Below are 13,331 nucleotides of genomic sequence, written 5' to 3'. Positions count from 1 at the left end.
TAGAGGGGTTTGCATTGGCAAGGAGTAAGGCCACCTCTTCATGTGAGACAAGGGTGAAGGAGGAAAAAATAGCAGAAGGCAACATGTGATGTGAAACGATGGGGGAGGGGAAGAAGAGAGAATGGGATGGAAAAGAGCATTTACTAAATGTCTATTATATGCCAGACACTGTGCTAGGCACTTTACAATTATCTCATTTGATCCTCAAAACCTGGAAGGTAGGTACCATTATTATCCCTATTTTAGAGTTGAGGAAACTGAGGCAGGCAGATGTTAAGTGATTTGCTCAGGGTCACAAAATTAGTAAATATCTAAGGCCAGATTTGATCTCAGGTCTTCCTAACCGTAGGCCACATGCTCTATCCACTGTGCCACCTAGGGAAGTCTTTGGAGAATGGTCTCAATTTTTTTCAGTGAAAAAGGAAACTAGGTGAAAGCTAGATAGTGGTGGGAGAGAAGGAGAGAACCATGTGAAGGCTTGAAGAAGGATGAAAAGATTTGGCAGGAGGTGTAGTGAGTAGGACAGTGAGTTAATTGGGCAGGTGTGCAAGGATTGCCTTGTAGCAGTGAGGGCCCAGTTGAGGTACCTAACACAAATCTGCAGAGAACCCATTCATCATTGTTTTGTGATTTTTTTTAGAAGTGAAGACAGCAGATGGTGAGAACAATTCAATGCTAAGGCTTGGCAGGACGAGACTCTCAATACCATTAGAGGGCAAGAGACTCAAGAGAAAAGGAAAATGTAGAGTTAAATTGCTTCACCAAAGTTTGAAGATGGGGAAGGAGAGTGCAGTTGGGGCAGGGGTGACAGCCCTGAAAGAAATAAGGAAGTAAGGAGGCAGAACAAGTTTGGGGGTGCGAGGCAGAGGGAGAAGTAGACTGACAATAGAGTGTATTCAAGGACAGGAATTTCAGAGTTCATGAACATGGAAGTGGTGCATTTGTGGGAGATGGCAAGATTAAGGGTATAACCCTTTGTGGCTGAGGTGGGGTACAGGAGTAGGTCGGGTGATATGAGTAAGTTGAGGAACTGTGAGTTGAAGGTGTTTGACAGAATATAAATACATATGTTGAAGTCCTCTAGAATGAAGGGAAGAGTTGGGAAGGACAGAAGCTCGCTGAATTCATTAAGGAAAGGAGAGTGGCCTGGAGGTTGGTACATAACAGCTACCAGGATTTTGGTTGTGTAGTAGATACGGGCTGAGGAAACCTCAAAGGAGAGATGACTGCGTGATGGCGGGAGAGGAAGAACATGTGGCAATGGAGAGCAAGGAGTATTCAAACTCCCCTGCTGCGACTGGCGAGTTGGGGTAAATGGGTAAAAATGCAGCCAAAGCTGGAAAGGCGGAGATGTGGGAGGAGCGCTACCCCCTGAACAACCTCAGGGGTGCCTTTTCAGTCCAACTTTCCACCCAGCCTTGGGGAAAATCAGCTGGGACAACAAGCATGTATTGTTTACTAACCCTGATAGCCTGCATGCTTGAAACCGGAGGGCAGAGTTGAAATTCATGTCAGCCATCAGTGAGGTATATACAAGTAAAAAAGGGGCCCCTGTGGGGAAGGCCAGGGTGGGACACAGCCTGTGATGAGAACCTTCTCTCTCTCCAGCTGCTACCCCCAACAAACACCCAGTCATGAGCTAGGGTGCCGCCAGAGAGAGAGCATGAGGATCCAGGAGCCAGTTGGCTGAGCAATGACTATATCTTCACTTCAATTCAAAATACTCATTTTAAGTGCCTGCTGTATACACAGAGCTTCTAGGCACTCAGGAAGACAAAGTTTACACAGGATACATGACTAAGACTCGTGTCAATATTAAACATTTAAACAGGCTAATTGGAGAATAAAGTCTGGAGTTGGAGTTAATGGAACATGACTGAGCTTGTCAAAGCTGGGAGTCCCTGCTATTTGGAGACTGGCCTTCTCAGAAATAGAAATGGACAATGATTTCCAAGTATTCTTGCCTGCTCATACAACCAGAATAGGATCCTACCCACGAGAGAGACCAGCCAAATTCCCATTTTGTCTCTCAGTTGAGTGATTCTTTCATTCATAGGCTCATAGATTTAGACTTGCAAAGGACTTCAGAGACCATCGATTTCACCTCTGTCACTTTACAGATGAGGAAACTGAGGCACTTAAATGACTTGCCCAGGGTCACCAAGGCTCATAAGTAGCTATGGTGGGATTTGAATCTAAGTCTTCCTGTCTCCAAGTCAAGCAATACATCAACTATGCCTTGCTGCCCCTTTCACTATATTCTCCTGCACTCATAGGGCTCTGGACACATTGCCCATTGCCCACTGTTACTATCCTACTCCTGGATCCATCACTATGTATTTTGGGTAAAAAATATTAGCTCTCTGCATCTCAGCTTCTACATATATAAAAAGGGGATAATTTTTAGCAACCCTGTCCTGCCCCACAGGCTTAGGATTTGAGTTGGCCAAAACAGAAGACTCATTTCTAGCCCCTGAGAGCTAAGCAGCCAGAGATAAAGATAAGTGTTACGTGTGAAGAAGCAGAGGCAAGATTTCTGCTTGTCTAGGTTTCTCCAATTCTGGTATGATTGGGGTCTAAGCTACGGAGAGGAAAAATGCTACTCACTTCTCCAGGCCTCCATCCTCTAGGTATAGATATTCTGAAGTGCGCCATGTGGAGAACTTCTCCAGGATATAGGCAGCCAATCCCACAGGGCAGTTATTCAGTGCACAGCCTAGTATGGGTAAAAAAAGTCAGGTTCTCTTTGGCAAGTCAATTCACTCATCTGGACCTCAGTTTCCTTAACTGAGAAATACTGGAAATAAGAATTCCTGCCTTATCTGCCTGATGAAGTTAGAACGAGACTTGAAAGTCAGCTAGTCCAGCTCCCCACCCAATTCAAGCCAAACAGTCTATCAACCTCTCTGCTTGCATCCTTGTGGTGATGGGGAGCTCACCACCTCATAAGGCAGCTTAAGGATATCTTTCTTACACTTGGCAGAAATTTGTGTCCTTATAATTTCCACTCATTGGTCTGACTTTTCCCTTCTGGGACCACAGATTTTAGAGATTCTAATTCTTCTTCCATATGACATCACTTTACACAGGGTTACAAGTTGGAGAGCCAAGATGCATTCCCAATAAGATCAGCGGTGAAACAAGGATGTCCATTATCACCCCTACTATTCAATTTGGTACTAGAAATGTTAGCTGTAGCAGTAAGAGAAGAAAAAGAAATTGAAGGAATTAGAATAGGAAAAGAAGAAGCTAAATTATCACTTTTTGCAGATGATATGATGATTTACTTAGAGAATCCCAGAGAATCAAGTAAAAACTACTTGAAATAATAAACAACTTTAGCAAAGTTGCAGGATATAAAATAAACCCACATAAATCCTCAGCATTCCTATACATTACTAACAAATCCCAACAGCAAGAGATAGAAAGAGAGATTCCATTCAAAGTTACTGTAGACCCTATAAAATATTTGGGAGTCTATCTGCCAGGACAAACCCAGGGCCTATATGAACATAACTATGAAACACTTTTCATGCAAATAAAGTCAGATCTAAATAAATGGAAAAATATCAGTTGCTCGTGGTTAGGCCGAGCTAATATAACAAAAATGACAATTATACCTAAATTAATCTATCTATTCAGTGCCATACTAATTGAACTACCAAAAAATGTTTTTACAGAGCTGGATAAAATAATAACAAAATTCATCTGGAAGAACAAGAGGTCTAGAATATCTAAGGTATTAATGAAAAGAAATGTTATAGAAGGTGGCCTAACCATACCAGATATTAAACTGTACTATACAGCAGCAGTCATCAAAACCACCTGGTACTGGCTAAGAAACGGAGTTGTGGATCAGTGGAATAGGATAGGAACACAAGATGGAGAAGTCAACGACTACAGCAATCTACTCTTTGATAAACCCAAAGAGGCCAGCTTCTGGGCTAATAATTCACTGTTTCACAAAAACTGTTGGGAAAATTGGAAAATGGTACGACAGAAACTGGGCATAGACCAGTATCTTACACCATATAACAAAATAAAGTCAAAATGGGTTCATGATTTAGGAGTAAAGGCTGATACTATAAGTAATTTGGGAGAGCAAGGAATAGTAGTTTACTTATCGGATTTATGGAAAAGAAAAGAATTCATGACACAACGAGAGAGAGAGCATTACAAAATGCAAAATGGATAATTTGGATTATGTTAAATTGAAATGTTTTTGTACAAAAAAGGCCAATGCAACAAAAATTAGGAGGGAAGCAGAAAATTGGGAGAAAATCTTTACAAGTAATGTCTCTGATAAAGGCCTCATTTCTAAAATATACAGGGAACTGAGCCAAATATATAGGAATATAAGTCATTCCCTAATTGAGAAATTGTCAAAGGATATGAACAGGCAGTTTTCAGAGGAAGAAATTAAAGATGTCTATAGGCATATGAAAAAATGCTCTAAATCACTACTGATTAGAGAAATGCAAATCAAAACAACTCTTAGATGCTACATCTCTCCTGTCAGATTGGCTAAAATAACAAAACAGGAAAATGATAAATGCTGGAGAGGATGTGGGAAAATTGGAACATTGTTACATTGCTGGTGGAGTTGTGAACTGATCCAGAGCAATTTGGAACTATGCCCAAAGGGCTATAAAAATGTTCATACCCTTTGACCCAGCAATACCACTTCTAGGGTTGTATCCCAAAGAAATCACAGAAGCAGGAAAAGGACCCATATGTACAAAAATATTTATAGTGGCTCTTTTTGTGGTAGCTAAGAATTGGAAATCAAAGGGATGCCCATCAACTGGGGAATAGCTGAACAAGCTGTGGTATATGAAGGTAATGGAATACTATTGTGTTATAAGAAATGGAGATGATACGGACTTCATAACAACCTGGAAAAACTTACACGACATAATGCTGAGTGAGTGGAGCAGAGCCAGGAGAACATTATATACAACCACAGATATATGGATTCTGTGAGGACCAACTCTGACAGACTTTGCTCTCCTCAGCAACACAAGGTACAAAGACAACTCCAAAGGACTCACGGTGGAGAATGCTATCTACATCCAGAGAAAGAACTATGGAGTATGAATGCAGATTGAGGTACACTTCATGCTAGCCTTTCCCCCCCCTTTTTTTTCTTTTTATCTCTTTTGTTCTTGTTTTTGGGTTGGGTTTTTTTGATCCTGTTTTTTCTTTTGCATGATTCATTCCCTTGATCACAGTTCTTCTCCATAACTTGACTAGTGTGTAAATTAATTCAATGCGAAGTTATATGTGGAAGCTATATGGGATTCCATGCCGTCTTGGGGAGGGAGGGTGGAAGGGAGGGAAGAAAATCTGGAACTCAAAATTATGTAGAACCGAGTGTTGTAAACTAAAAATAAAACAATGCTATCATTAAAAAAAAAGAAGTTGGAGAGCAAGAAATGTCCTGAGAGGCCACCTAGTCTAACCCTTTCATTTTACAATGACCTCCTTTTCTTGGACCTTTGAGCATGCCCAGAACACTCTCCCTCTTCACCTCTGTCACTACGTAATCCTTACCTCAGTAACCTTACCTTCAAGGCTCACCCAAATGCTATCTCCTACATGACACCTATCCTGATTGCCCTGCATTTTAACAAATTCTCTCCCCATCCCCCACAAAATTAATTTATTTACTTTGCAAACATTTTGTGTACACTTGTCTGTGTACAAGTTGCTCTCCCCCAAAAGAACATAACCTCCCTGAGGGCAGAGCCCACTTTCTTTTCTATTTTTTTCTTTCCTAGTACAGTATTTGGTATATCCTCAGTGCCTAGAACAGTATCAGGAACTTAATAAATGCTTAGTCAACTGAATTGGATTGAATTGGATGAAGTCTCAGAATGGAGTAGAAAGGCTGGGGCCAGCCTAAGGACTTCCATGTTACTTTAAAGTCTGGGATGGTTGGGTTTGTTTTGGTTTATTTGTTTTGCCATCAGCCAATTCTGGGCCTCTGGAAAATCCCCTCCATAAGCAGGGCAGTGGGGTGACTTCTTACTTACCTACAGTATCAGGCTTGGTGGCCTGGATGTGCATGTAGCCAGATTCCCTAAACATTGTATAGAGGATATTTTTGGCAGGGTACAACAACTCCAAATCCCTCTTCTGGAAGCCAAAAAGCGATGGGAACCACCGTCCCACCAGAAGAGACCCCAAGACGAAGAAGGTTTGAGAATCAAGCAAGCACATATTCATATGGATGCCTTTCACCTGTCTAGGAATCCAGAGGAAGGGGATTTAGGTCAGGTCAGCTGGCCATGAAGGAGGAAGTGGGGGCCAGAAAGGAAGGTAAAGAGAATGGGGAGGAGGGGTAAAGGACAAAGTCCAAGAGAAAGGGAAAAGGTGGGGTCAAGGAACATAGGGTGAAAGAAGGGAATCCAGACACTACATTCAGCCTCTGGCCATCTAGGATCAATGTCTATTGGGCTCCACTCTAACCTCTTCAGAAGGTTATTGAGTTAGAGGGATGCTGAGATTACAGATCATTAAACCCAGGGTGTATCCCAAATTTCAGTAGCCAGAGCACTCAACCCAAGATCCTAGTTGCTGGCAATCTCCCCTTCCCTCCCCTCAACTCTGACACGGGAACTGGCTTAGGACATCACTGGTTTGGATCTCAGTTCACCCCTTTTAGGATGGGGACAACTTGTGTCTCTGGTGAGTAAGAGTGGCTGTATATGGAGGATAAGAAAGGAGTTAGAAAGGCCTGGGTCTAAATCCCACCCCAAAAACTCAGCCTTCGTGCTAAAAAGTCCTTGGCATTAAATGGCAGTAGGCCTTTATGGATGCCATCACCCTCATCCCAAAAATTACTGGGCACCAGGGAGTTTGTGTACTATAACAGGGGGAGATCTAGAGCAAGAGCCAAAATCTGTGTCTGGTACCAGTCAGGACCAGGGTACCACAGATGGAGTGGAAATGGGGGTAAAACTGCCACACTAGAACGCTTCAGGGGAGGAGGATGCTTCTGTGGCTATGAATGGCCCTTCCCTGCAGATTAATTAGACCAGTCTCATCAACATAACCACCTGTATATTCAAACAACAGGCAAGAATGCAGCACTCACAAGGGCGCCATCTGGGCTATGTTGGTACAGATCAGAGAACCCCAGTCACCACCCTGGACGAAGAATTCTTGGAAGCCCAGGCGGCTCATCAGTTTACAGAAGATCTGAGCAGCAGCCACAGTGTTGAAGCCTGGAAAAGAGTTGGGTAGGCAGAATCCGAAAAATCATCTTTTGAGCCTAGACATTATCTGGTTTCTATCTATGTGGTTCCTCAGTCCCATGGGCCAGTTATCAGGCCCTTTGTTATCCCTTGATTAGCAGAACCCAAAGAGTGGAGCTCTGTACCAATGGAGAGAACTCTCACCCACCCCCATCATCCAAGAGGCCTCAGGATTCTGACTCCCTCACCCATGCTATCTACACTTGGGATAAAGAAAGTGTGGAGCTTAGTGCTTCTAGCCCACATCTCCCTCTCTTCTCCAGAAGCCAAGCACCACTGGACAATGTCAGTAGCGGGGAGAGAGTGATCACTCTCCCCATCACTTTGCCCTGTGTTGCCATCACCAGCCAACTGCATCTATCAGTAGCATCTCTTCTCCTGCCCACACAACATTTCTGCACCTCTATGATGCTGGTGCTAGTGCTAGTGTAAGAAGGTAGGCTGGGGAGAGGTTCTGAGGTTATGGGGGAACATAGTGGCAGCAGAACCATTCTAGGCAGGCAGGGAACTGATTGACATTAGGCAGAACAACGGCTACCTAGTCCTCAGGGCTTTCTAACATGCTGACAGAGATGGAAACCCCCCCAACATATGAGTCTAGCCAAAGACAGGGAGATGAAGGAAACCCGAGGGGAAACATGACTATATGTTTCTAGCATCTACAATAGAGCAGGCATCTAAAAATGATTTAATTTTAATAATGATAATTGAATTAAATTCAATAAGTCGAATTAAATGTGAGTGGATCCATGAATGGATAAATATGTGTGTGTGTGTGTGTGTGTGTGTGTGTGTGTGTGTGTGTGTGTGTTGTGCATATAATGGCAAGAATACAGATGTAGGACTCTGCTCTGTATGGGCACATACTCATGAAGAGCCCTTGGGCACTCAAGTCTGCAGGAGAATAGCTTGTTCACAGATGGTTTTAAGTTTGTTAAGACAGAATAGTTTAGGGGCAGCTAGGTGGTACAGTGGATAAAAGCACTGGCCTAGGAGTCAGGAAGATCTGAGTTCAAATCTGGCCTCAGACACTTACTAGTTGTGTGACCCCAGGTAAGTCACTTAACCCCGACTGCCATTTTCATCCCCCGCCAAAAAGATAGTCTTATTCAATGTTCTGCTCTCCCCTGCTGTTCACCAGCCCCTCTAAAGGGGAAGTATAAGAATGTGATTGTGAGCTGTGAGAGTCTAACCCTGTTCTTCGCAGTCCTCCTTCCCCAAAGCCAGTGCTTCTCAACCTTCACACAATGACTCTTATCCCTCCCCTATTCCACCTTATTCCTTGATTATACTATTCTTGTTTCTTCAAAATTCACTCTTCCCACTCTCTGTTTGTGGTCCCTCCGCTCCCAGTAGCATCTTCTGGTTCTAAAGATAGTAAGCCCTATCCTGGATCCCCCGGGAAGTGTATGTGTATGAGAGAATTTAGTCAAGATGGATACCAAATGGGAATGTTGCACAATCCCCACAGGCCAGCATTCTTACCTTGCTTGTAAGGTGCTTCAGAGAAGCCATAGCCAGGAATGGAAGGGCAGATGACTTCAAAGACCTGGTTATAATTCATGCCATGGCTCTCAGGGTCAGTCAGGAGGGGTATGATCTTGTAAAATTCGTAGAAGGAGCCAGGCCAACCATGAATCATTAACAATGGTTTTACTTTGTGGCCTGCTGGTGGTTTTGTGGGCTTCACGTGGATAAAGTGGATGTCAATCCCTGGAAGGAAACATAGTAAGGTCAGGTCCAAGGTCAAATAAATCTACCTGGGTAAGGTCCTGAGCTACACATTACAGCCCACCACAACCCACACCATGCTCTCAGGAAACTTAGCATCTTGGCCACACTGCTTATCTCTTAGTGCCTTATATTTTCTCTCATAATTTCTCATGCTCTTATCTTGTCTCTCCAGCGGGCTTTTAAACTCTGTCCTCCTAGTATCTATCCTAGTCCTGGGCACACAAACATTTATATTTTATATTTATATTTACCAATTATATTTATAAACATCTATTGAATAAGGAATGTTAGTACTAGGGAAGGACACCAGGAAGACATGGATGTGGGGTGTGAGGTGAGGCAGTTCCTGGCAGTAGGGAAGGCCAGAGGGTAGATTATTGGAGATGGGGAGGTGATTCCCTTCAGTTATCTCCACAAAAACAAACTGAGGAAGACCAACATTTTCCTCCACATTCAAAAATCACCTTAGGGCAGGGAATCTGCTGTGGATGGCAGAGAAGGCAGGTTAACCCAGGAATCAGGTCATATGTATGCAGGAACAGATGGGCTCCCAGGTGCTATGGAACAGATAGTAACCTGGCCCTCCAAGGGAGTCCTGTAAGGGATCATTTTTAGGAAACCCTGGCCTTTTTTTAAAAGATTGTTTTTAAGATTTCTAGGGTTAGGGCATAAGAAAAAACAAGAGGGTCGTCATTTAACATTGGAATAATGAAAGGAGTAGGCCATAAATCTCGCTCTCTGAGATAGTTTGAACTTGGCTGGATTTGTTAAAGGGATGGGGACAGATGAGATGTCCTCTTAATGTCACCTTGAAGATTTCATGAGTCCCCAGGTCCAGGGGATCCTTCAGTTTAAAACAACTACTACTGGAAGCATGGCTAGGGAACATGGTTGAGTCAGGTATTCAAGGTATGAACACATCCTGACTCTGTCACAGAACAATGGGAAGGCTAAGGTGGAGAAGTATATTTTGGAAAAGTACCTTCAATCTTAGTTTTGAAATGAGGGTATTGGTTGAGAATCTCCACCTGCTTCTTCCAATCAAACTGGTTCCTCCAATAGGAAACCACCTTCTTTAGGTAATTAGAGTTGAACCCATATTGGAAGCCGGAATCTTCCAGGGGCGGTGTGTATCGAGTCATATCAATCCTCTGGTGTAAGTCCTGGGAGGGGGAAAAAGCAGGAACAAAGAGTGACAGAGGGAGAGGACACATATGGAATGCTCTATTCCCTGGAGACATCCACAAACATTTAAACAGCAAATCAAGTAGTCAGTTCTTCGTCTTTAAAAATAAAAGAATTTTGCCTAGGGGAACAGAAGCCCCTTCCAGATCTAAGTTTCTGTATGTGCATACTATAGTTTGCTAGTGGCAGAACAAAGTTAGAGCAAGAACTTACATTGTGCACATAAACTCACAATATGCTACTGAATTAGGAAAGCAGTATTTTTATGGTATTTTAAAATGTTTTTAATGCTCTTTTTTCCCTTTTTTGTCAGCTAACCACTAACTTACTTACCCTTTCCACTCCCATACCCAATAGAAGCCTTCCCTTATAACAAATATGTATAGTCAAGCAAAATACTATGCCTTCACTCTTGTGATGGGCCCCTCATTTGGAATGACCATATTACATCTATGAAGATGATTCTCACAACTATTTATCCAGCCCTAACCTCTTTCTTATCTTCTAGTTTTGCATCTTCAACTACTTGTTGGACATCTCGAATTGGATGTCCTATGTCCTAGAGACATCTTTAAAAAAATTTATTTCGATGAATGAAATTCATCTTCTCTCCCTCCAACTTCCCCCAGCTATTGAAAAAGAAAGAAAAATAAAACCTTTGTAACAAAGGCACAAAAGAACAAATTTTGCATTGTCCATGTCGCACACATAAAAAAGGTTTCAATCTTCAAAAAGGTCCATCATCTCTTTGTTTGGAGATAAACATCAGGTTTCATCATTACTTTCCTGGAATGGGGATTAGTTCTGTTGATCAGAGTTTACCTGAACCCTCCTTATAAAGAAGAGGGTGGTGAGAGAGGAGTGTGCTCAGCACCAGTGCTCTAGGCTTGATGCAGTCTGCTTCTACTCCCCTGCCCCTCTCCTCTTTCTGTCAACTAGAACCTAATTACAAGTTCTTATCCCTTTCATTCTTTCCTTTTAAACCCCTCTTCACAATCTACCCTCCATGGTTACTTTGCTTTGCTTAAGACTAAATCCTACCTTAATGTGCTCTCCCTCTTATATCCACCTCTTGCTTCTCTCCCATTTCCTTGAATTCCACTGTGTATTCTTTTCTCCTTTGACTAGTTCAGAAGAAAGCGAGGTAGTTCAAGTGTCACCTATTTTCTCTGTCTCTTCCCCTTTGTAGAATCTTCTACTTAAACAACCCAATTATGTAAGACAATTTCCCCCCACCCTTGCTATCCCCTTCCCTCTCAGTGTATTCCTTTTTCTTTCCCTTCCCTTCTCTTTCTTTTTTTTAGATCATCAAAACAAAAATAAACAACTCACAGGCCTTCTGTCTTATTAGACTCCCCCTATGACTCCTGCTAAGATTCTGAGATGTTACATGTACCACATCCTCACGCTGGAATGTAAACAGTTTACCTTTGTTTAGTATGGTATGATTGCTCACTCAGAGTTAACTTTTTAATGTTTCTCTTGGCTTCTATGTCTGTATTTCAAACTTTCTATGCAATTTCGAGCTTTTCATCAGGAATGCTTAAAATCCTGTATTTCATTAAAGATCAATTTTTTTTCTTGTTGGGATTATACCCAGTTTTGAACTTCTTGAAAACAGGGACTGATTTTTGTCTTTCTTTGTATCTCCTGCTCTTAGCACAGTAATTGCCACTTAACTGGTGCTTAATAAATATTTGTTGACTGACTAGATAAGTTAATTTTGGTTGTAAGCCTACCTTCTGACTTCTGAAAGGCCATATTCCAAGTTTTTCATTCTTTATAATGGTGGCTGCTAAGTCTTATGTGATCCCAACTATGACTCCTCAGGACTTGACTTTCTGGTCCTTGCAATATTGTTTTCTTTCACCTGGACACTCAAGATTTTAGCTATAATGTTCCTGGAAGTTTTCATTTTAGAGTTTCTTTCAGGAGATTACTGGTGGATTCCTTCTAATTTCACTTGGCCCTCTGATTCTAAGAGATCTTACCAATTTTCTTTCATGATTTCTTGAAATATGAAATAAACTCTTTGGGGGATCTTGCCATTCAGGGTAGTCCAATGATTCTTAAATTCTCTCTCCTGTATCTGTTTTCCAAGTCACTTGTTCTTGACATGAGATACCTTATACTTTCTTTTATTTTATTTTCCAATCTTTTGAATTTGTTTGAATATTTCTTATCTCAAGGAGCTACTAACTTATATCTAGTCCATTCTCATTTTCAAGGAGTCTGTAGCTTGTGTAAGGTTTTGTACTTCTTGTGCCATGCTGTTAATTAATTCTCTTTCTAATTCTTTCTTCCATTGTTCCCATTTCTTTTCCTTTTCCCCTAGTGCTCTCATTTCTTTTCCAATTGTTTCTGCCAGCTCTTTTATTTCATTTATAAAATCATTTTAAAATTCTTATTTAAACTCTTGCTTTATCTTTTCCAGAAGCTGTAGATGAACTTGTGCTCAAGCAGTGTTTTTCTTTCAGGCCTTCCTTGTAAATGTTTTGAATCCATCCTCTTCTTCTGCGTTTATGTCTTAAATATCCTTGTCACCAAAACAGCACTTTATGATGGGATTCTTTTTTTGTTAGTTTGCTCATTCTCCCACCTTTACTTCCTGACTTCGTAATTTGTTTTAGGGTAAGGTTCTGTGCACTTGTGTAGGGAATGTCTGTTTGGTCCTGTGGGTCGTCTTTGGTCCTCTTGGGTCCTAAGGCTACATACTTGTTTTGTTTTGTTTTTTTTTGAATGTTAGGTTATCGCTGGATGTCAGGGGCAGCTCAGGCTGGGGACCTGCAACTTCTGGAATGCTCAAAATGCTCTGATTCAGGGTAAAGTTTAAGTGTTGCCCTCTTGGTCTGAGCTCTGCAACTTCTTGACCCAGGTTAGATTGATCTGAACAACAACATAACTGTGCCCTAGTAGACCACCGCTGGGCGTACCCACCATCGCCACGTGGAAAGTTCTGAAGGTTCAAAGTAACAGAATGATAGGTCCCCTTCAGTCTGGATTCCCTGCCCTACCTCTTCTGCTACAGGTTTCAGACTAGGCTAGGGTCAGAGCCACAGAACTGCTTCTTGGTTCTGTATTTGCACCTAGCTCTGTACACTAGACTTGTCACAGAGCCATCTCCACTCTTCCCGATCTACATCTTGCCACTGG

The 13,331-nt window shown here is 42.1% G+C and overlaps 1 protein-coding gene across 5 annotated transcripts in view; it reads right to left on the bottom strand.

Annotated features, from left to right (window-relative positions):
• Nucleotides 1-13,331, bottom strand: part of LOC118845679 (epoxide hydrolase 1-like) — a 45,503-nt gene that overhangs the window by 3,243 nt on the left and 28,929 nt on the right. For 4 of the 5 annotated variants that reach the window (XM_036753679.1, XM_036753680.1, XM_036753678.1 and 1 more), the window contains exons 3-7: nt 9,976-10,156; nt 8,745-8,972; nt 7,100-7,229; nt 6,036-6,247; nt 2,608-2,716 (exon numbers count right to left, since the gene is read on the bottom strand). In XM_036753679.1, coding sequence (XP_036609574.1) covers nt 2,608-2,716; nt 6,036-6,247; nt 7,100-7,229; nt 8,745-8,972; nt 9,976-10,156 — 860 coding nt within the window. The remainder of the gene's footprint in view (nt 1-2,607; nt 2,717-6,035; nt 6,248-7,099; nt 7,230-8,744; nt 8,973-9,975; nt 10,157-13,331) is intronic. The other variant, XM_036753681.1, reaches the window with a different exon arrangement.

This window comes from Trichosurus vulpecula, chromosome 4 (assembly GCF_011100635.1).
Source record: "Trichosurus vulpecula isolate mTriVul1 chromosome 4, mTriVul1.pri, whole genome shotgun sequence".
In the NCBI taxonomy this organism is placed as follows: Eukaryota; Metazoa; Chordata; class Mammalia; order Diprotodontia; family Phalangeridae; genus Trichosurus; species Trichosurus vulpecula.
Note: the sequence above shows the minus strand (reverse complement) of the source record. Positions and strands in the feature narration are given on the sequence as shown.